Raw genomic sequence first — 22,802 nt, forward strand, 5'->3', positions numbered from 1 at the left:
ACATTGCCCAGAGCATCACACTGCCTCCACCAGCTCGCTTCTTCCCATAGTGCATCCTGGTGCCATCTCTTCCCCAGGTAAGTGACGCACACGCACCTGGCCGTCCACATGATGTAAAAGAAAACATGATTCATCAGACCAGGCCACCTTCTTCCATTGCTCCATGGTCCAGTTCTGATGCTCATGTGCCCAGTGTAGGAGCTTTCGGTGGTGGACAGGGTCAGCATGGGCTCTCTGACCGCTCTGCAGCTACGCAGCTCCATACGCAGCAAACTGTGATGCACTGTGTGTTCTGACTCCTTTCTATCAGAGCAGCTTTAACTTTTTCAGCAGTTTGTGCTTCAGTAGCTCTTCTGTGGGATCGGAGCAGACGAGCCTTCACTCCCCACGCACATCAGTGACCCTTGGGAGCCCATGATCCTGTCGCCGGTTCACCAGTTGTTCTTCCTTGGACCACTTTTGGTAGGTTCTAACCACTGCATACCGGGAACACCCCACAACACCTGCTGCTTTGGAGATGCTCTGACCCAGTCGTCTAGCCATCACAATCTGGCCCTTGTCAAAGTCACTCCTTACACTTGCCCATTTTTCTTGCTTCCAACACATCAGCTTCGGGAACTGTGTTCACCTGCTGCCTAATAAGTCCCACCCCTCGACAGGTGCCACTGTAATGAGATAATCAATGTTATTCACTTCACCTGTCAGTGGCTTTAATATTATGGCTGATCAGTGTATAAACTAATAAGCTTTTAATGTGAGAAGCTTTACAGAATTCAGCTCCAGTCTTTAGCTTGGTTGAAGACCATTATGGAAAATGCTTAACTGTAGAATTTTTCTTCCTTACACTTGTGTGACGTTCTGAACCTTTCTAAGCAGCAGTGACCTTGTGCATGTTCCTCGGAGGAATTTAATCATGGTGCTTGAGTCATTTGAGCAAACTTGTGAAAGGAAGAACACAAAGAGAAGTGCTAAGCGACAGTCCTTTATTGCATAGACACCTTTATATGAGCATTCCTCCACACAGCCTTTGTACACGTTTTACAAAACCAGAGAACATATTTACAGCATTATTTTTGTGCAAACGAGAGTCTTTACGATGAAATACCTAGAAGGCATGCATAGCAGAGAACTTTGGCCAGGTAAGTGAAAACAGCTTTCTTTTATTATTGAACACATCACTTGTGTATGTAGTTTAACACACTATTAGTGGCACAAAAATATTATCTAAACTACTAAGGATATTTTAGTAATATGATATTTAAACAATCACACACACTCTTTCTCTACAGGTGGATTCTAACAGAAGGTAAGTCTTAATGAACATAACTTTGGTGTTGTAACTGAAAAACTCGAACTTGAAAGAATAATGTTAGCTAAAACTGGCAGTGTGCTGAACCCCAAAATCAAAACACTGATTAAACACAGATCACTTCTTTAGGCTTTCGCAGCTTTCTATGATAAGGATAAAGACAATGTCATAGTTTTCATTTTCAGAAAAAATACATTTCGCACGTTATATTCCAACCGTGTCATTCTCACACCTCTAAAAAAAAAACAGAACTCCATTAAATGTCAATCTAATCTAATCTCTCAAATAGAAAACCTACGCAAAAACACCAGCACTAGAGCTAGTCACTAACTTTCCGTTAGCAAGTGTGTTATAAAGAGTTCTTTAAATCGAAGCAGTAGTAGCCAAAACCAACACTGCTCAGAAGACAACAATCCCAAACACCCACTTAAACAGAACAAGTCAATGGCATGTAAAAGATGTACACGTCCCCCCACAAAGTAAAGATTTGCAGAAACAAAAAGTAAGCAAAGAGAGAAAGAGAATTAAAATTTTGGAGAGACAAAACGTTCATGGTGTGTCCTCCTTTGATGCTGGTGGTGTCAGGCTGAAGCTCAAGCGCTGTCTGATTAACCTTATGCTCACACTGGCAGCCATTTTTCACCTTGCGATGTTCAAAATGCTTTCCGTTGGTTGCTAGTGAGTTTCCCCTATATTAAATATACTGATGGTTGCCATGGTTTCACTGGTAAGGCCACTATAGCAAGATGTCCACACAAACAACAGAATTTGTAATGCGCTAGCTACAGAACATGTATCTTCCCACTAAAAATAAAATTCAGAAAGGAAAATCGCTTATGTATGAAATGCATCCGTGCTGCAAGTCACCATAGTATTAGCAAAATAACGTTCTTGTTAAAATCAAACACAGGAACTGTGAGAAGGAACCAAATGTGGAACCAAATAACAAGGATAACATTTCACAGGTGGGGCAAAGAAAGAACCATTCCTCGCTTAAATTCGCTTCACTTCTTACTTGCGTAAACCTTATTAGGTCACTCACCATGCCCACTTCACATCAACAACAGTTGGTCCACCCCTCGTTGCTCAAAATCGGCAACTCTCGTTGAAATTAAATGACTTCCGACTTGGTGTCGGTGTAAGCGCAGGGTTCGATTCGACCCAGACACAGCAAGCACTGGGATAGGGATAGAGATGGGGATGAGGAATGGTAGCCAGATCAACTGCTGAGGTTGAGTATTGAGAGTGACAGGATGTGATCTTTGACCCACTACAAATCACCAGAGACGTTGTGGCTAAGACGTGAGTGAGCACTTGTTGGATGATTAGCAGGGTTAGGTTCAAATGCAAAGATGGTTTCCAGAGTTAGTACTAAAACTGGCTAAAGTGTTAGAAACAGGTTAAGCATTTATATACTTTCTAAGCTGCAATGGTGCTCTTGTTGCCACCTGTGAATAAAAATGCTGGAATGTTGATTAACAAAAGTGTAAATGTGTATACTGTGTATAAATATCTAGTTGTAACATGGTAACAAAAATATTTGAGTCTTGCTGGTTATATATGTAAAAACTGCATTCTCTAAAAAGAAAAAAGGAAATTTGGCACGCCACAGGTGTAGAAAGCTAGCATTTTGCCTCATTAAACATTTTAGTATGTGACTAATCCCCCCTCTCTCTATACACATCGATATTCTTTTGATGTCCTTTGTGTGTTAAGCGATGAGATTGTGTAACGCGTTTACACATATATATAACTTCAAAAAAAAAAAATTTTTATAACATTTATTTATTTGGCTGATGCTTTTATCCAAAGAGACTTACTCTCTATGGCTCAATTAGAAGGTTAAGCATCTTGCTCAAAAACCCAACAACTTGGCAGTACTGGGCCCATCACAGTAGACCAATGTCTGGAGAGTCAACAAAACCACTCACAAGTTTACAAGACATCAGGAATTTGTGTCTTTAGCGCATTGCAAGTGGATGTTCTGCGTACAGGTAGCTCTACAGTAAAACTACCTGTCGGAATTGGCTTTGGGAGTCCTGGAGCTTTGGTGGTTTTGGAGGTTTTTCCACACTTCCTGCTTGTTGCCGTGATCTGGGTGAAGCAACTCGAGTTGTAGAAGAGGAACCACTGGTGGTCTGGAAAAAAAAAATCGCAAGGAAAACAAATCAGGGATGAGCTGAAGGAGAATTGAAAGGTGAGAGCAGCAATTTATGGGATTTCAGAGACCCAGGAAAGTACAGCCAGCATGCTGAAGCAAACCAACCTCTCACCATGCACAATCAAGTGATCGATCAAAGGAAATCAGTTGGATAGGAAATACCATCACCGTGTCAAAAAGTGAAGTGGTAAAGACAAGAACAGCAACCCATCAAGACTCCACAAATCATAACAAATCAAACACAGGACTGAACAAAGAGGGGTCCCCGCTGTGAATCCACCCCACAGGCACCTAAGAAACACATTCACATTGGATTAAAGTCAGTGGTTAGAACGACAGAATCTCAGAGGCAAACCCAAAGCACCGAGAGTCAGGCGAGAGTAGCTGAATGGAGAGACCTGTTTAGTGCTGCCGGAGCAAAGTGAGCTGGAGGAAGAAGGCCGAGGAACGCATTGCACTTTGGACTTCTTCTTCTGAGGAGGCTTCTGAGGCTTTGGCCCAAGAGGAGCTGGTTTCTTTGAAGGACTGCTTTCGGCCTGCACCGTTTGGTTCTCCACAACTCTTTTGACTTTTGGATCTTTACAGGCGGCGTCAGGGGACAGTCCAGGGTCCATGTTTGTGATTGTGGTTTCTAGTTGTTTAATGGTCTCCTCCAGGCTGTCTATGGTTTTGTATGCAGTTTGACAGATCTCATTAGTCCTTCCTGCAGAGTTTTGCTGGGTGGTGGTCTGGGATTCAGATGGTTCACTGGCTGAAACGTCAGGACTGGCAAAGTCTATATTTGATTTAATCTCAAATCTCTTGGCTTCTCTTGCTTCCTTCAGCGTGCCATCTGGCTCCTCCTCATCCTCATAAACCACCACCTGCAGTGTCTTTTTGCCTGTTTTTGTACCAGTACGAAGAGCCTGGCCAATAGCTGCCAGTTGCTTCTTGGGGAACTTGAACTTAAACTTCTTTTTAGCTTCTTGCTTGGCGTCACTGGGGAGGTCTACTTGGGACGCATCCTCTGCCACTGCAGAAGAGCACTCACTGAGGTTCTGCTGTTGACCAGGCACTTGGAGATGATTACCACTACCAGTGCTCTCTGATTTCCTGCCAGGCTTGACCTGATCTTCAGCCGTATCCGTGGCCTCCTCTTCTTCTTTGATCTCCTCAGTATCCTCGATGATGCGCTCCTTTGAGAGTGTCCTGTCCAGCTCTTCCTCGCACTCGAAGATGGTGGAGAGACGCTTGTAGGCCTGTCGGATGTCCATGGGTTCATCAAAGACGATGATGACTGGTTTCTTGCTGAACTCGCCGTCCTCTGGGGCGGACACAGTCTCATCCGTTCCTACTTTAACGGTTTCAACATCTTGTTCCTTGGAGCTCACCAGCTGCTGGTATTCCCCAGTGGACAGAGCCTGCACTCTGGTTTTGGTGATCATGAAGGCGATGTTGTCAGGTGGAGGAGGAGCCTCCTCTGCAGGAAGGTCAGGGCTCAAGCTCGTCTCCTCACTGTACCCGGTTCTACCCCTAGATGATCTCATTACCACCTGCTGCTTGTCTTCCTGGTACCTGGTTTCTTCTGATAGCAGCAATGTTTTTGGTCGCACCAGTGATTTAGCCACCTGGACCTCGGATCCATTGCTGGATGGTTTCTCAGAGGCATGAATGAGATTTTCAGAAGAAACCAACTCTTCATTCTCTGGCTTACTGGTGATGTTCTCAGATGCCTCTTTTGGAATCTTTGCTTCATCTCCATCACTGCTGATGTCCTTCTGAGATTCTGGAAGACTTGCATACATCATCTGAGTGTCAGTTGACACTTTCAGGCTTTCTTCTACTGATTTAGGGGAATCTAAAGTCAAGTCAGATGGCGTTAGTACGTTCGGCTGTTGGGTAAAATCAGGAGAATTCGGATGCGCCACCTTAGACGAGGAAACGACTCCTTCCCTAGGCTCGTTTTGGACTTCAGATCCTCCGAGTGGATTGTCGCTGGGTGTTTTTGCCGTGCCAGTGATGTAATATATGACCTGATGATAAACAGACAGAGATTTTTAATGCAACGCAACTCAACTTAAATATACACTGGAAGAAATATTGACAAAGTAAGATAAATATTTTACCCCAGATCCAGGTGAAGCATGAGGAGAGTGTTTTCCATCTTCGCAATGAAGAGCTGTGCTCTAACATTTTTTAAAGACAGATAATGAAATGGGTAAAATCTTACATTTAACAACAGATTTTAAAGCCACACGTTGATGCAAGTGTGTATTAAAACGATGATCAGGAGCTTTATCCACATATTCTTGGTAGAAATCATGCAAGCAGCCTGAAAATGAAATGAGTTTGACGAGGAGATGAGACATTAATGAGTTTTAAATGAATTCAAAGGTGAAATGTGTTCTGTCAGTTGTTCATCAGAAAGTGCAGAAGGCCCTAATGGGAAAGAAATTTGTTAGCATATTCATTTAGCATTCCAGGAAGACCTAGATGATCAAAATTTTAGATCTAGATGCCATTCCCATGTAATTTTATACACATCATCCTCGGGATTCTTCAAACTGAGTGTGCAACTCATGTTTTTCGAGTAGCCTTTAACATAAGGTGGTTTGAGGTGGGATTGTGGAACTGGAAAGGGATGTAACTCTGAAAATGTTTGTTCAAGTTCAGGGATTCTGGAAATCTAGAACCATAAACCAACCATCCAAATAATGCTTAAGGAACTCTTTAAAGGAGCTAAAATTGTCTTGTTTAACAGCTCCTGAAGAAGTTCCTGTGGTGGAAACCTGCTAAAATTTATACTATCACACAAAGTAAAAGTTAAGAAGGAGACGAGAGACACTTGGGACACTGAGAAAGACAGCAGAGAATAAATGCATCTTTCAAGACACTTTAGTTCAGCAAACGTTTAATGCCATCAAATCATTCCTTGGTCCATCGAGCAGCAGATGTGTAAGTATGAGAGTGGGGTTAGAGACACTGCAGCATACCAATGTATCTCTTGAAGCACTGCAAGCATAGTTAAAGCCAAATCAAGGCTAAGTGTTAGTAAAGTTGGTTAAAACGGCGTTAAGGGAGTGTTGATACGGGGCATCAGCGTTATGACGGCGAACAGCTAGGGGGCACTAGACTGAATCTGTTACCTTTGGGTCATACGAGGAGAGCGAGAAGGCCGGCTCCAGCTCTCGGTCTGGGAACACGTGGGTGGTCAGGTCAACAATGTATCTGGGCTCTAAGTCTTTAACCGGACACTTCTCAAACACCTGGAGTGGAGTGTGTGTTAACATTACACACTATTAGTTCTTTCAGAACTGAAAAGCATTGATTTTTGTATGTAATTTCATATGTTTACCGCACACCGTCCAATCGGAAGGCAGCTACGTAAGTAGGCAGCATTTCTAGCCATTCAGAAGACAATGGCCCTCTGAGAGTTTCCTTGTACTGGTCAAAGAAAACTCGGTGTATTTTTGAGCCTACACAAAATGTGTAAAGTTGGCAGGTCTTTGTGAGGGAAATTGTTAGAGTCAGCTCACCACTAGAGGTCATTAAACACCAAAATATGGCACACAGCAGAGTTGGAACGGTTTCAGATGATGCCTAAAGACAGAGTGCTGGTGTCAGCATGGGTGTGACTCACATAAACCAAGTGTGTTTGTTCCAAAACACCTCCACCCCCCATCCGTGTGTTGGACAGGTTGTTTTTATTTCACCTTGCCAATGCTGACTTCATACCTGCACTCAGGCTGAGGGTTTACCTGACTAGGTGTGACTGTGTGTGCGCAGAATATGCAACTACTCACCTGCAGTTCTGCTATGATCTTATCTTCATCGTCTTCCTCCTCCTCACGTGCATTGACTGGAGGAAGTGTGCGTGGTTTGGGTTTCAACTCTGGACGAACTCGCTGGGGTTTGGACTGGAGAGCCTCCTCCTCCTCTCGCTCCTGATGATAAAACAAACTTTAACACTTCAGTGGTGGTTACACTCACGTGCTCTTATGCTAATTTAACATTTCAAAGCAAAAAGCCATAGCGAAAACACCAGAAGTTTTAAAAAAAACAAACCACTTGCATCTTTATGCTTATGTGAAACTTAAGATATGAATGAAAGTGTGTTAAATATTTTTTTTTTGCAATGTTGAGTAAACCGCTGTACTGAATAGCGCCAAAGTAGTACACGATCTGTGGTGAATATTCTACTAAACGCTGTGCTGTAACCAGTAAAGCTTACATTTAAATGTGCAAATGTTTGTGCACCCACAATGCACGTATGACTAATCTTTCAGTTGAATAAGTCTGTAAATGTTACATAAACGCCTCCTTACACACATTGTTAAAGATCCTGCTGTTATAGAAAATTAATAATGACACCTTCTGACGAATCAGAATCCAGAATTCAGCAGCGCTGTGGGATAAAACAGTTTAACTAATAGTTCCAAACTTCAGCGCAGACAGTTTTACTTATGACAGATTAAGTATGAGGAAATCTTGCATTAAGTACCTTTTTTGCTCAGGTTATGTCCCAAACTGCATACGAATATATTACATTATATTGCGGTTTAAGACGTAGCCCATGAGGGTGTGTGATGTATTTTTGGAAATTCGTTCACCGTTTGTGAAATGCTTGGAATACACGTAAATGCCCATGACAGATTTGTGCCTGAGGGACAGTCTAAATCTCTTAAACAACATTCATGCTTGGGTTAGTCTGAGAAATGTGTCTGGGAATGTGATTAAAAGAGGTTTCTCGCTCTCTCTCTGTCTCTCACACACACACACACACACACACCTGAGGTGGGGCAGGGTCCTTGCGAGTGGTGTAGATGACCTCCCCGGAGCGTCCAGTCGTCAGTCCCGTCGCTGCGAGGTGGAGTCGGCGGGGCGGGGCAGGGGGTGGAGATTTGTTTGCTGCATCCTGATTGGGCGTTGCTCGGTCCACACTGGCTCTGTGAAGCTTCTCTATAGGAGATTTATGAACACACTCCGAGCTGGTTTGGACCAGTTTATCTGCTACTGGTTCAGCTGGAGTGGTGGCCTCTGTTTTGAAACGCACAAACAGAAACAAAAGCACACATTTTTGGGTGCACGTAGGTGTTAATGGTCGAGCTGGTAGTGCAAATGTTTCATTTGGAAAGGTGCGAAGGCTTATAATCACTCAGCGACACAACGTTTTACTAAACATTAGAGATACGATGTGCATGTAGAAACGTGATCACTGACCCGATGTATAACATACATTTAAAGCAGTCAACAATTCACAATGATGTTTCAATACAATGCAGTGCAAGAAAAGCTGGGCAATATTAAAAAAATACTGCAATAAATACTTCAGCAAGCCATACTGGAACAAAATAACATTTATAATTTATATATCTTTTTGCAATTTTTTTCACATAAAAGAATGTTCTTGTGTCCTGGCTTAGACAATTAACCACAACATAAAATATTATTATATCAAAATTAGCAGTTAATCAAACTAATTTCAGTTAATGTCTAAGAAAAATTACTAGACACACCAACTCTTTATTTAACTTAAGCTAAGTTAAGCCTCGCCTCCTCTGCATTATCATTGGATGCTCGACTCAAACAGGCACAATCATTTCCTCTGGCCACGCCTCCTTTAAGCAAGATTAATTGGCACACAGGCCACACCCCCTTCATCAAGACTGAAGGCTTATTTAACATTCGATGGAATTTCATAATATGATTAAAACCAGCCGTGGGACAGACCTGGATGTGGGGAATGAGGAGTGTCCACTTCATCAGGCGGGATATATGTCGTATCTGAGGCTTTGCTCTTCTGATTGGTCAGCTCCAGGTCAGGTATATTCTTCATCAGGTTGGCTTGAGCCTGCTGTAAAATGCGCTCCATGTCTGCTTCTTCCTCGGCCTGTCTCCTGTCCACTGCCTGCAAGCACACACCCACACCCTCAAACCTCAAAATCTCTCATGTGTGTGTGATAGAAAGGTCCAAAACATTGACAGTACGATAATCCTACAACCCAATATCACAGTTTTCAATACATCACATTGTGAAATTACTTGGTTTTGAATTTTAAAAAATGATCAAAACTCTAAAAAATGTCTCACTCAAATCCAACAAAGAGGAAAACAGTTGCAGAGAGCTGCTATTTCTGACATGACACTGTTGTACATTAACACCATTAAAAAAGGAGGAAAAATCCAGAAAGGAAATAAAGACAAGAAAGTAAAAAGAAAAGAAAGAGAAGGAAAAAAAGCAAGATTAAAAACAAGGATAGAAAGAAAGGGGGAGGAAGGAAGAAAAAGACAGGCAGAGAAAGAAAAACAACGACGATGATGAAAGGTGATGAAAAAATACAAAGAATGAAAACAAAGAAAGAAAAAAAAGTCAAAGCATAAAGAAAAGCACACAAAGGAAGAATGAAAATAAAGACAAAGCCAGAAAGACAAAAAAGAAGAATCTAAAAGAGTAAGACAAAACAAAGACATAAAGATAAGAGAAACAGGAAAAAGAAAGAAAGAACGCAGACAGAAAAAACAGAAAGAAATACAAAAGGAAAAACAAAGAAAGAATGAAAGGCGGGGCTTAAAGTGACGTGAGGGTGGAGGCGCGGTCTGTGGGTGAGAGTCAGTAACTCGCCGCTCCTCACCTCGTCTCTCTCAGCGGTTTCTCTGCAGCTCGGCGGCTCGTCCTGGACGTGAGGGACATCACCGGACTCCTCGCGGCTCCTGGAGGTCACCGTGACCACGGCGGGGGCATCTCGGTTGTGACTTGGGATCAGTGCCGAGCTGCAGGATCTCTGCGCCATGATGGGAGAGGAGGAGACGGAGACGAGCTCACAGTGGGCGGGGTTAGAAGAAGAGGTGATAGTAAAGTGGGTGGGGTTTGAGGATAAATGCTGTGGAGTTGTGGCCGAGTCTCGGGTCAGTCTGGGGGAATCGGGTGACTCAGGCTTCACGGAGATCGGGTCAGTGCGGAGGGAGCCTTCTGTAGCACGTCTGCTTAACACACACACACACACACACACACACACACACACGTCTAGATAAAACATCCTCTTAAAGGTAAATGGATAAAATAAATAAAAATAACTAGGAAAGGTAGAACAAGCATCACTTTAACACTCTACCATGTCATCATGAAACTGCTATTATAAAATGTAGGTTCTGATGTGATTCTGATGTGTGTGTGATGTATGTGTGTGTGTGTGTGTGTGTGTGTGTGTGTGTGTGTGATGGATGTGTGTGTGTGTCCTACATCCTGAGGCTGCTGAGAGTCTCAGTCAGGGCTTTGACCCTCTTCAGCATGTTGTCCATCTTCTGAGGTTCCTCCTTCAGGAAGCGCACGGCCTCCACCTCCATCCTCAACACCGCGTGCATCCTTGACTGCAGAGCTGGGAACTCTCCTGATGACGTATACACACGCGTACACACACACACACGCGCACACACACACACACACACACACACACACACACACACGGGCATGACTATTCAAGCCGACTGAACAAACTTGTTTCTGCTCTCAGCTACACGTCGTGTTGTGAAATCAAACCTGACAGAAGGAGAATTATGACTGTCATGTTAAGTCTGTAGTAACAGCAATGACATTCCTGACAGACCCATGACTTTACACGGCAACCTTTAAGATTAATACTCGGCCTCTTTTAATCTGTTTTCCACCAAAAGTGTTGTTTCTGACCATTTTCGACCAAAGAACCTTCAGTGCATCCTAATCAATCTGTTTAACTGATGCGAACTACATGCTTTTTAAATTTAATATTAGATAACTGGAACACAGACTGATATTTTATTGCATATTAAAGACATATTTTTGAGTGATGACTCTCAACAGCAGCTGATGTTAAAGTATGGAGCTCCTACACAAAATATATGAAGGTTAGAAGGTCTGAACAGTGGTTCTCTGTTATCCCTGAGATTTAAGCTCACATCCTGCTGGTCGCTATGCTCAAGCAGTTACCAGTAAGCCATCATTGTCTACTTTATTATATCATGTTTTTAAAATATATTTATATTTTTAGTTTTAAGTGCAAACACAACTTGCTGCAGCTCCTTTCCTCCATGCGACTGACCTCTGGATATCCTTGCAGCTCAAACCGTTAATCACAAGAACAATTATTTTCAATTTCACTTGCTGTATCATGTGACGCCGCTTACCTTTCAGCGTGGCGAGCTTCTCCCCGACCTTCCTCAGATTAACCGCTCCGTCCTCCACATCCCGCAGTGTGATAGGTCTCTGAGCCTGAGCCGAGCTGGAGTTCCTCTTCAGCTGCTCCACGTGTTTCTCCAGCTCCCTGTAATGATGATGCAGAAGATTAACACTAAAAACAGGCACATAATGGAGTTCCGCATGAAATAAAGCTGCTAAATAGCAAAATAAAGCAATACATTAGGCCTGGATTTGCTTTGTATTTTTGTAAAGGAGCACTGCAATATAAAATGATTAAGTTACTGCAGTTTTTTATTGCAGAGCTCAGTTTTTTGCCTCATGAGCACAACCACAGGTTTTCTAAAGGTTATAATATGCTGGTAAACTTGTTTTACCCTCTTGTTGCATTAATAACACGTTTTATTTTTATTTTATTTACAAAAAAATCTGATTAAGAGTTGAAACACCAGGTGGATATAAATGCATTATTTTGCAACCTGAGTTCACACGTCAAACGACAGCTTTAAAATGGCTGAAAATCATCCAAAGAGAGAAAACTGAGCGTAATTTACAGGTTCTCCTGCTTTAGAACACACCATTAGGACATATTACACTCATTCTTGTTCTGATATTTCGATTAAATTATTCTGTTGTCTCTCGCAATCCGGTAGAACATTTCCATTCCAGTCCACTAGATGGCAGTGTTGCCAATTTAACCACTTTTTAGGCCACTAGCAAAACAACATTAATATAACTGCTGCAAAAGTGATTTATAAAATTTTCAGATTGATTCTTAGCTGTAAAAGAAGTCAAACAAACCTGTAATGATACCATTTTGCGTTAACATCGCACACGACTTCTGGACAAACAGGCCGTAAGTCGCCCCCTAGTGGCAGTTGTATTGCATTTACAGAACATTTATTAAGCCCTTTTCCCTACATGAAACATGGGCTTGATAATTAACTTCCTGTAGATATTTTTGTCATATATGATGTACGGTACTGTACATGTTTTGATGAAATTCTAATTAGCTAACATCAGCTAGCTAACGAACCACAAACGAACACATTAGAACAAAAATATTCTACACAACCTATGACTAAAGTATGAGCGATGATGAAGTAAACGTTGGATTTCAAATACAAAACTAATAACCTGTGCTACTTATTTCTGATAAAATGTATTATTTCTTGTATTGTATTGTATAAATGTATTATTTCAACTTGCAGTCTAATGTGTGTAAGAAGCAGTGAAAAGGCGTTTACAGATTCAAATTTAAAGTGCGTATTTGACCAACATTGATCCGGGACGTGTGTTTTTAGGAGGTTTAGTACCTTAATTAGATTTATATTTAATTTACATGATTATATCTTGGTCTAACCTGGCTTTATATCACACACCACAAAGAGAATCAGAATAAAAATAAAGCTCTGATTCAGTCAAATCCTGATTTCTGCTGGTCTGCAAACCATGTTTTTGCACCGTGAACTCATACATTATGAACATATGTCTTGAGCTTTCATGTTTTGTTGTTTTCCAGTAGCTAAGTGGAGATTTATTGCAGTGAGAGACAGGCAAAGAGTAGAAACCTGTTTGACACGATTGGGTGAGAGAGAGAGCGAGGTTTGGGTGTGTAGGACTGAATGGTTCGCTTCAGGTACGAACAACTGCCAAGTACTTCAGCCAAACAGCAGCACGGATCAAATCTTCTGAAATGTGTGGAAGCTTCATCAACCATTTCCTGTTGAAGTCACAGATCAGTGAAGAGAAAAGCTCTCGGTCCTGCATGCATTTGTTTTGTTTGTGAGGCCATATGACTCGCTCGCCCACACACACACACACACACACACACACACACACACACACACACACACACACGCACAAGTTTCTCATAGCGTGATGTGAGAAAATAACGTGTGTGAGAAAATGATGCCTGTTTGCCTTCAGCCTGGGATCGAGAAGCCTCGGGGGGAATCTGAGCTCTGGGGCAGAGTGACAAATCCCACTTATTTGATTGTCAAACACACACGGCTTCTGGTTGCACAATCAAACCGTGTGGTGTGTGTGTGTGTGTGTGTGTGTGTGTTAGGAACCCAACAGCTGGAGCTCTGAACACTCTTGACATAAAGGGATTAAAATATTTGTAATCTTTGATATGGTGAAGTTACTGTAAGGAGATGTTTATTTAACACTTATGGAAGGAGTCTCCAGTGTAACAGTCAGAAGAAAAACTTCAAGTTTTCAGGACAGAGACAGGAGTTGAAGCTTTTTTTTTTTTTAATATAATAAATATAATTTTTGCAGTTTCTTGGTAACGTTATGCTTTTTTATTATATTATCTTCAAGAGAGGAAACAGGGTGGTTGGAGAGGAGGTGACTGCTGCTGCGATAACAAAAGCGAGAACAGGAACCTTGTTTCGTAGATATTCCACAACACTGAGTGTAACTATGTATCATGGATAAAACGTAAAAGACGTCACACTTCTTGTTCAAAAAATAAAAATTTGTAATTGTCGGCAATTTGCTGAGGTGCAAGAGGAATAAAACAGTAACTCTGCTTCATCACACCACTCTGTCACGCAGTATTGTGCTGTAACAGCGTGTCACTGAGTGTTACTTACTAAACAGACAATATTTCTAGCTGGGACGTGAACTCACAACCCTCTGGCCTTGTTAAAACAGTTACAGGTTATTTGTGGGCTGTTGTTAGTGCTAGCTTCTCACCCCAGCTGGAGCAGCACGCTCTCCTCCATGACCTCGTATCTGTGTCTCTCCTCGTCCACCTCCATCCTCTGCTTCTTCAGCGGTTCTTCCAGCATCTGCAGCTTCTCACACATTCTCACGGTCAGTTCCTCCTCCGCCTGCTTCAGCATCGTCCTCATCGCCAGCTGGTTCTGCAGCTGGATACGACGCACCACAACGGTCAGACACACTGTACACACAGGTTCTCAAACAGAACAAACAAGAACAGTTGAAGCTGTAGTGATGGAGACGCTCTTACCTGCGTCTGTCGGATCTGATGGAGCTGCTGGCGGAGGCTGGAGACGTTTCTGCGGAAGGTGGACAGGAGGATGCCGAGAGGTGGGTCTCTGAGTGAAAGAGACACGGGAGGCTCGGACAGAAGAGTGGGACTCCTACACACAGCCACGGGGGAGACTCCTGTACAACACACACACATACACACACACACACACACACACACACACACACACACACACACACACACACACAAACAATGCCTCAAAGTTGTCTCTCTGGTGTTTCTATCTATGTGAACTCACTCAGACCAAATTAGTGGCTTGTACACATTGATCAACCCAAAGACACGCCCCATAAACATTAAAAACAAACAAACAAACAAGCAAACAAACACCACCCTATATTTCATTTTAGCTAGCTGGCTAAAATTCTGAAAATACACACGAGTGAATGCCAGTGTTTCCTTCTTACTACTTGTGGACTACCATATATGGACTCAAAGACACACATGTATTTACATATGGTCTTCGATACACGCCCACATTCTCATATATGGTCCTCAAGCCACGTTCAACCAAGATACACCTTCATTTCCATATACAAACTCAAGGACATGCCCACGTTCTTATTTTATACTTTAAAGACACACCCACTCAGGGCACACCTATATTTCCATATATGGACTCAATGCCATGCGTACATTCTCATCTGACCTTCAAGCCACGCCCCTTAGAGAGAATCACAATTTCCGTTTTCGTCTCAGGCCCTAACATCAACTAGTGTGCTAACAGCTAACCATGCTAAAGTTAATTAAAAATGTTTTAGAAAAAAAATTTACATGCTTCTAATTATTTTTTAATTAACTAATTATGAGTAATTAATATATAGTTGCTCATGAAGAGGATATATACTAACCGCCACTGTTTGTGTCTTGAGCGAGAGACTCGCAGATCAGTTTCTCACTGAAATCAGAGAAGTTCTGTTGGTCAGTTTTACAATACAACCAATTGCACATATTTTAAAAAACACACATATTAATTTAATGCTAATTTTTTTGGTCATGATGCTGTTGTGTACCTTGCTGTCTCTTTTCCTCCGCTGGAGTTCGTCCCTTTGAGAAGTGCGTGCTGAACGAGACCAGTGAGGCTGGCTAACTGCTGCTCCATCGCCTTCATGCGCTTGCTGAAGTCAAAGTAAACCGCAGTTAAAAATTTAACAACATTTACCACAGCGAATCCAACGCGATCCTAATAATCCTCTTCACTGTGGCTCTGAAGGCTAGCAATGATTTATTTACCCCAAATTTACCCCAAACGCTAAATGTGCATGCTTAAATCATCACAGATTCATAAAATACAAGCATAAGCTAGCTAATGACTAAGTGTAATGCTTAAGCTAGGTAGCTCGTATCTTCCGTATAGACAATATGAACACAGTGATTGTGGAATTGACGCATAATTGATAAAAACACCAACATTTTCCTCACGTGTGGGAAAATGATTAAGAAAAAACTCTGTATAACTAAAATTACACGTAACTAGATTTAGCTACAGCCGCTTTTCTTCAATGTTTGACTTTTCTTCAACGTTGCTACGCAGCTCATGACTTTGACATCTTGACATTGTGAACATATTAAACGTGATCACGCGACATTTACGTAAACACTAGCGTGGTTGTCAAATATGTTTAAATGTGCATTTGAATTTCAGATACTTAAAATATTTATATAACAACATTCTGCCATCAGACGAGAAAAGATTTCTTTTGACGAACTCCAAACATTTTTCACACAGAGCTTTTCAGGAGTTAACATCTCGTCACATGTATTATTTAATTTCCTAGCTGTAATTTGAGGGACTTTTGGTTATTTAGCGGTGGCCATGCTAGCTAAACTGTTCTGGTGGCCGATACTGCCCCCTAGTGACATGCCACTTTTCTTACATCAAGCTACGACTGGCATTTGACCAAAACATTTGGGGAACACGTGTTTCTTCTATGGACTTGTTTTAGACAAATAAAAGTAAAGTATAGGATCCTAAATATTCAAATGTGGAATTTCACCTTTGAAAACATAAATATTATGTAAATTAGACTAATAAATCGAATAGCTAAATTATGTCTGACCATTAATGATCATCCAAATCACTTTTGATGTATAGCTCCACCCCGAATCTTTAAGCCACGCCCCCTATCTGAGTCTGATGATGGTGTGAGTGACACCAAACTACATTTAAACTGAATTCAGGCTAATTCTTGGCTGAACTCTTCCTCAGAAGTACCGATGAGACAGCAGAGTTGTATTTTCACCGATGTGGTTTGGTTTGATGGGTGAAGAAAACATTAGCTGTCATTTCAAGCCTTGAAAAAAAGACAAACGCAAACTTCCACATCTTCTGTCACTATGTTGAAATACCTGAATGATGCTCTGCTGCTGAACTGCGTTTTCACGTGTTCATCATTTCCAAACTTACAAAGACCCAAAACTGTGTCTGTAGTTGTTGACAGCGCAAATAAAACATGCTTACACAACACCAGTGTCTCTTCTTACAAGGTCTTGAAGTAGCGAAATGTGAACCGAGCCTCACCTCTGAGGATCTGCTGATGTAACGAGCCCCTGGAACGGTCTTTCTCCGTGCAAATCTGTGTACGTGGGGGGCGCCATGTTCCCTCTGGCCCTCGCTGCCACCTCCAGCGTCCCGTTGCTCTCTTTCCTGTAAGATCTCCGCAGGGACGACGTCCTCTCCACCATCATGTGTGGGTTCTGTCCCGGGTGGATGTCAATCATCCTGACCTCGTTGACCCTTTGAGGCGAAGGGGGCGGAGTTTTCTGATTTTTCGGGCTCAGCGGGCCATGCTGGTTCTCGCTGTACTTGCGAGATTTCTGCCTGTAAAGGGAGTGATGGTGGAACACGGAGCCGTCGGGGGCGTCAGACATGCTCAGGCGTGCCTCGGGAAACCCGTACGGGTCCACGTCCTCGTCTGGTTTGACGTCCCGCCGCTCCAGGATGGCGCTGGAACACGGCGTGCTGGACACGCGCTCTCGAGGAAGCGTGGCGCCGGCTGGCATGGTGCGAGAGTTGTAGGAGAACCGCGATGGTGACGAGGGAACGGAACGAGCCAGCGGTGGAGACAGAGAACCCTGGAGCCCCTGGATGGGATTTTGGGACACAGGAAGTGTGTGACCCATCGACTGTCCACCAGCCTGCTGCTGTCTGGAGCTGTAAAGCCTCTCACGAGAAACCTGAGAAGAAGATGAATGAAATTTGTTGTGTTTAATTTCAGCCCATGTTTTTAGATTTTACACCAACATTTTATAATAAACAAACTGTTTATAGTAAATCCAGATTAGAAGCAAATTCAGATTGTTCATCTTGGCCTGTTCATAGCTCCTGGGCTTTTATCTTCATAAATAGATTTTTTTCATAATTTGTAGAAATGATCACAGATTTATAGTCAGTTCATTATAACTGTTTTATTTTTTTAACCCTTTAACGAACTCATAAAATACTTAACGCCCCACTTACAGTTGTATAATTTTAAGTGAAATAGAAAAAAATCTTTTGGTTCAATTCTACAGATACTACATTTATATTTATATTACAATCAAAAAAATCCAAATCCATGTGAATATGCAAATTAGAATGCCTCCATCACAGAATGCTCCACCCCCTTTCTGTGGTAAACGTGTGGTACAAAGCCTGTGTTTGCATACTGAAACATGATTGGCTGTTCTATATTATGATGCAATAACACCAGTCTGTTAAACACTAAATCAGTTTTTCCCCAATATTTCTTAAAAGAATACACCAAACCACTGCTGCAACATCTGTTCACGTGAATTAATTTTAAACATTACTATTTCACCTTGCTTGTTTCAGAGTGAAAATATCCTCACAGTTATTTCTGTGCTGTAAATAAAACTTCATTTTATAAAAAATATGAAAAAAAAAATTGTTAATATTGTTTCACTTCAGTAAAAGTTTAAACTTTGTTATTGTGAACCAAATGGAACATAAACATTTAAACTTCGTACTTCGTGCTCATTTCCTTCACAGCCTTAGAGAGCCGCCGCATTGTGACGTTACTTGGCTGAAAGTGTGTTTACCTTCATTTGCATTTGTTTACCGGAGAGAGAGATTTGCACGCAACAGGAAACACACGTGTGTGCAGCAGACGATACACACCTCCACACCGGAGGATTAACTTGTCTATGGGAAACAACGAGCATCAATGCGCCGAGTTTTGGTGGAATTAAAGAGGAATTTAGTCTGAAAAGCGGCCCGTCCTCATCGCAGGCATTTTGTTCTAATGAAGATGAAAAGAATGAAACTGTTTCTTGTCTGAACGACTCCCTATTCACATTAATAACCAGGTTTAGGAACAGAATAGAATCCGGCTCCTGTGTTGTTGTGATTACGGCTGAAAATAGAGATGGAAACAAAGGGCTGAGTGCGGCACAACAGCGGCTCTGCCCGAACCTGTCGGAGCCGAGCGAGACGCAGAGCGAGACGCAGAGCGAGACGCAGAGCGAGACGCAGAGCGAGACGCAGAGCGAGACGCAGGACAATCCGAGCTCAGAGTAAAACCCGGTCTGTCTCTCATCACCTTCACCATTAGAGATATCAGAATGTGTCTGTTCATGCACATGACCTCAGACTACCTCACATCACATCACTGCAGTTAGTGACGCAGCACAAACGCTGCATTTAAGACCTCGGGGAGTCCTCAGGTTAACATCCTCCTGCAATAACCGAGCTGGGAGACGTCACGGAGCACAAACCCTGCGAATAAAACCCGCTAGTGCTGCAGAAAAGTCATCCCAAATAACCCTTTATAAACCTTTACAATGAAATCGATTTCATTTTCTCTACTTTTATATTTTCTCTACTTTTATTTGTATCATTGACATTTTATGAACATTTTAAAATTTTTCATTAAATGTTTTTTTTTTTCTGAACTCCCCGTTTTATCTCTAGCACTCATTTATTTTTCACTTACTTTATTATTAGTTTCAGAATGATTTATCTTTTTTTTTTTAGAATTTCTTTTACATTTTTATTTGCTCTGTTTCCTTATGGTTCTTTCTTTACTCTGTTCTTTTAGTTTGCTTTTTTAAAAACAAATTAAACATTTAGAGCTGCATTTTAATGGATAAAATTTATTGCTTTTGTTGTTAATAATAACTGTCACCACAGAGATTTTACAGGAAACTAAAAACCTCATTAGAAAACCTGCTAGAATCTTTTATTGGTATAATATGCAAAAAAGTAAGAAAAAGGAAATCCATTTTTAAAAAGTCCTTACTGAGGATTTAATTGACATAAATCTATTTCTGTGTTTTTTTTTTTTTTAAACAGTGCTGTTGCTGGTTAGCTGTATGCAAATTAGTTTATGCTAGCTCCACCCACTGGATGTCACAAACAGCATTTCTTTCTTTTATAAGATCTATTATATTACATATAAAACAAAAGAAGGGCGAGTCAGTGCAGTGCTTCTAATGCAGAAGAATTACCCATAATCCCCGGGGGAAGGCGTGTTGCAACAGGTGCTTAAACTCTGCTGCACATAAACCACTCGACTAACGGTTCAAGTTTCTCATGAGAACTAGAAACACATAAAAGACGCTTGTAAAACCGTGAGATCATTAACACGTCAGCGTGCAGGAGAAGCGGTAGAGTTCATGGAAAAACTCCTGATTCAGTGTTTCAGTTTGTCTCGGACACACAGGAACCTGACTGAAGCTGACTTTGTGCCTTTAACGCCTGGTCCAACCCCCTAAAGAGATTTAATCCACAGCTGAACTGCTGAAAGACAGCCCTGAAACGCTAGAACCAGACAATAAGTCGTTTAATAGCCTCAACGAACAGGTGTGTGACGCTAACAAGCGTGTCGAAGCACGTACACGTCTGTCCTTTCGCTCTGAAAATGTAGTGCTGTCTTGTTCTGTGGTGGTGATGGGCGTGGCAGGAATGACACAAAGACGATAAGTGATGACAACAAGCCATTTATTCTTCTGTAACACGTTTAATAGTGATGAGAATTTCGTCTCTTTTCAGCGAGTCACTTCATTTGACTTGGCTCTACAACAAGAGTCGAATCTTTCAACTTCCAAATGACTCTTTGCCATTTTTTTCTTAAACCAGACATAGTTCTCATCATCATTCCGGCTAAAGACGAAGCGGATGTTCTCCTTAAAGAAGACTTCAGTCCTATATGCCTATATATAAATCATGGCTAATAATGCTAATAACAAAGATGTTACTTTTTCTGGAGAACAAAACACAATCCCTGGATGTCTGCCAAGGGGAAAAACGTGGGCAAGACGACAAGAAATATCAAAATACTGTCACATATTCTCACGGTTCACAAATTCACACATAATACAAGCTATCCATCATGATTTATTGAACTTGTCTGAGGTTTGCTAACAGACATAACGTTTCAAACAAACCTATGAGTTTGTCTAGTTTTTTATTTTAAGTATTGACAAAGCTGAGGACCTTTTGTTTGTCCAATGCTAATCATAATGCAGCTAGCATGACTAAGCATGTTAGCATGGTTTCAGATGTAGCACATTCCAGTAGTGTCATAATCAATATAATCACAAATTAATGCATATTAATGACCTTAACCAGCACAGTAACTCATTATAAATGTATTTGGGTTGAATTATGTTAATTTTTAGGTTAGTTAACATTACTAGCTAGCTAGCCATAACATTATTTTCCTTGCTAGCTCGCAAGACGTCCCTTCTCAGCATAACATCTCAGTGTTTTATTAGTACAGGACTGTAAATATATACGAAAATGCACTGATATGTTTGACAGCTTAATAACGTTCCTATGTTTATTAATGTTAAGGATGTAGCTGCTTGCTAGTTAATATAATGTTCACTTATTTTCTTTGCTAGCTTGAAAGCAAAGTTCTTAAGGAAAATCTGACTTTTTTGTTGTTAGAACAGAACGTTAAAAACAACTAAATATTACTTTTTTGTCTTCTATATTTGATTGTGAAGTTAATTTCCACACCACTAAAACGTAAAACTAGGCTTTAAGAGCTGAGACATTTAATAAATTATGATTTTTCACCTCTGCTGTAAGATTTTTAATGTTATGTTTTCATGTAAAGTCAACCGTAACTTTTGGTGAAGCAGGCCTGCCGTAAATATGCTAACAAACAGGCAAATTGCTATAAAGCTAACGTGTCATTTATGCCGTATATCATGAGATCTGTTTTTAAAAAAGCTTTATAGTCTATAAAACACTCAGAGATGCTTCACTAAGAGTATTTCCTGTCGTTCCTGGTGAAGTACGGCTTTAATGGTAGGTCTGATAACATCAGAATGTAGCAAGCGTGAGCCACACATCACACTGTGTGCGCTCTCATTAGTCAAAGGTCAAAGGGCGTGACCTCGGGGTGAGTTTAACTCACAAACACACTCTTGCAGGAATTCCAGTTAAGGTTTGGGAATAATGGAAGGAAAATCAGAGTCTGATTTGGCACATCATCCCTGTAATATAAAAAACATTTTCAGGGACATGTTGGAAAATTCTCTAAGCCCTTTTGGTTAATCATTTAAAACTGGTCATTACACAGTTTGTTCTTGGCGAATCAGCATCTGGTGTAGTGTCATTCCTCAGTGTTTGTGTGTGATGGTTTCAGACGGAGAGCCAGACACACGCTCACTGTTATTAACTACAATTTGTGGTAACGCTGCGTCCCTAATCGACATCACTGGCGTCTTTTAACTGCCCGAGTATCAGACACGAGAAAAACAGCAGGACCAAAAAAAACTGCTTTCATTTCATCATGACTTCACCATGTAACCTTTTATCCCACGCTGCTGCTGAATGCTGGATTCTGATTGGTCAGAAAGTGCTGATTTTAATCGTTTCTATGGTAACAGCTCATTCACAGGGACTTGTACGACAGACGTTGCACTAATTATAAACGGATCAAAAAAAATCGTTGATGTGGTGAAGTTTTCTTGAAGTAAGGAGATGTTTATTTATCATTTAAGGAAGGAGTCTCCAGTGTCAGAGGTGAAGTTGTAACTTGAAGTTTTCCGACATTTTCAAGACTCCGTGAGTTTACGGTTTGTGGAAACATGACAAGCTGCGTTTTTTTACTTCAAGAAAGAGGGAAAAAAAAAAGAGAGACTGGTGAGGGAACGACTGTTTATAGCTGTTATAATGTAAGTGAGAACAAGAACTAACTCGTTA

The 22,802-nt window shown here is 41.4% G+C and overlaps 1 protein-coding gene across 6 annotated transcripts in view; it reads right to left on the bottom strand.

Moving 5' to 3' along the window:
* Nucleotides 1-966: 966 nt before the first annotated feature.
* Nucleotides 967-22,802, bottom strand: part of si:ch211-207d6.2 (sickle tail protein homolog) — a 62,818-nt gene continuing 40,982 nt past the window's right edge. For 4 of the 6 annotated variants that reach the window (XM_053227455.1, XM_053227458.1, XM_053227460.1 and 1 more), the window contains 15 exons: nt 17,166-17,821; nt 15,658-15,762; nt 15,496-15,542; nt 14,603-14,760; nt 14,326-14,501; nt 11,610-11,746; nt 10,690-10,837; nt 10,082-10,430; nt 9,180-9,357; nt 8,239-8,486; nt 7,253-7,393; nt 6,596-6,715; nt 5,576-5,635; nt 3,869-5,482; nt 967-3,447 (listed from right to left, as the gene is read on the bottom strand). In XM_053227455.1, the coding sequence (XP_053083430.1) occupies nt 3,310-3,447; nt 3,869-5,482; nt 5,576-5,635; nt 6,596-6,715; nt 7,253-7,393; nt 8,239-8,486; nt 9,180-9,357; nt 10,082-10,430; nt 10,690-10,837; nt 11,610-11,746; nt 14,326-14,501; nt 14,603-14,760; nt 15,496-15,542; nt 15,658-15,762; nt 17,166-17,821 (4,275 nt within the window). In that variant the 3' untranslated portion in view covers nt 967-3,309. The other 2 variants (XM_053227456.1, XM_053227457.1) reach the window with 2 other exon arrangements.

Source organism: Pangasianodon hypophthalmus, chromosome 21, assembly GCF_027358585.1.
Source record: "Pangasianodon hypophthalmus isolate fPanHyp1 chromosome 21, fPanHyp1.pri, whole genome shotgun sequence".
In the NCBI taxonomy this organism is placed as follows: domain Eukaryota; kingdom Metazoa; phylum Chordata; class Actinopteri; order Siluriformes; family Pangasiidae; genus Pangasianodon; species Pangasianodon hypophthalmus.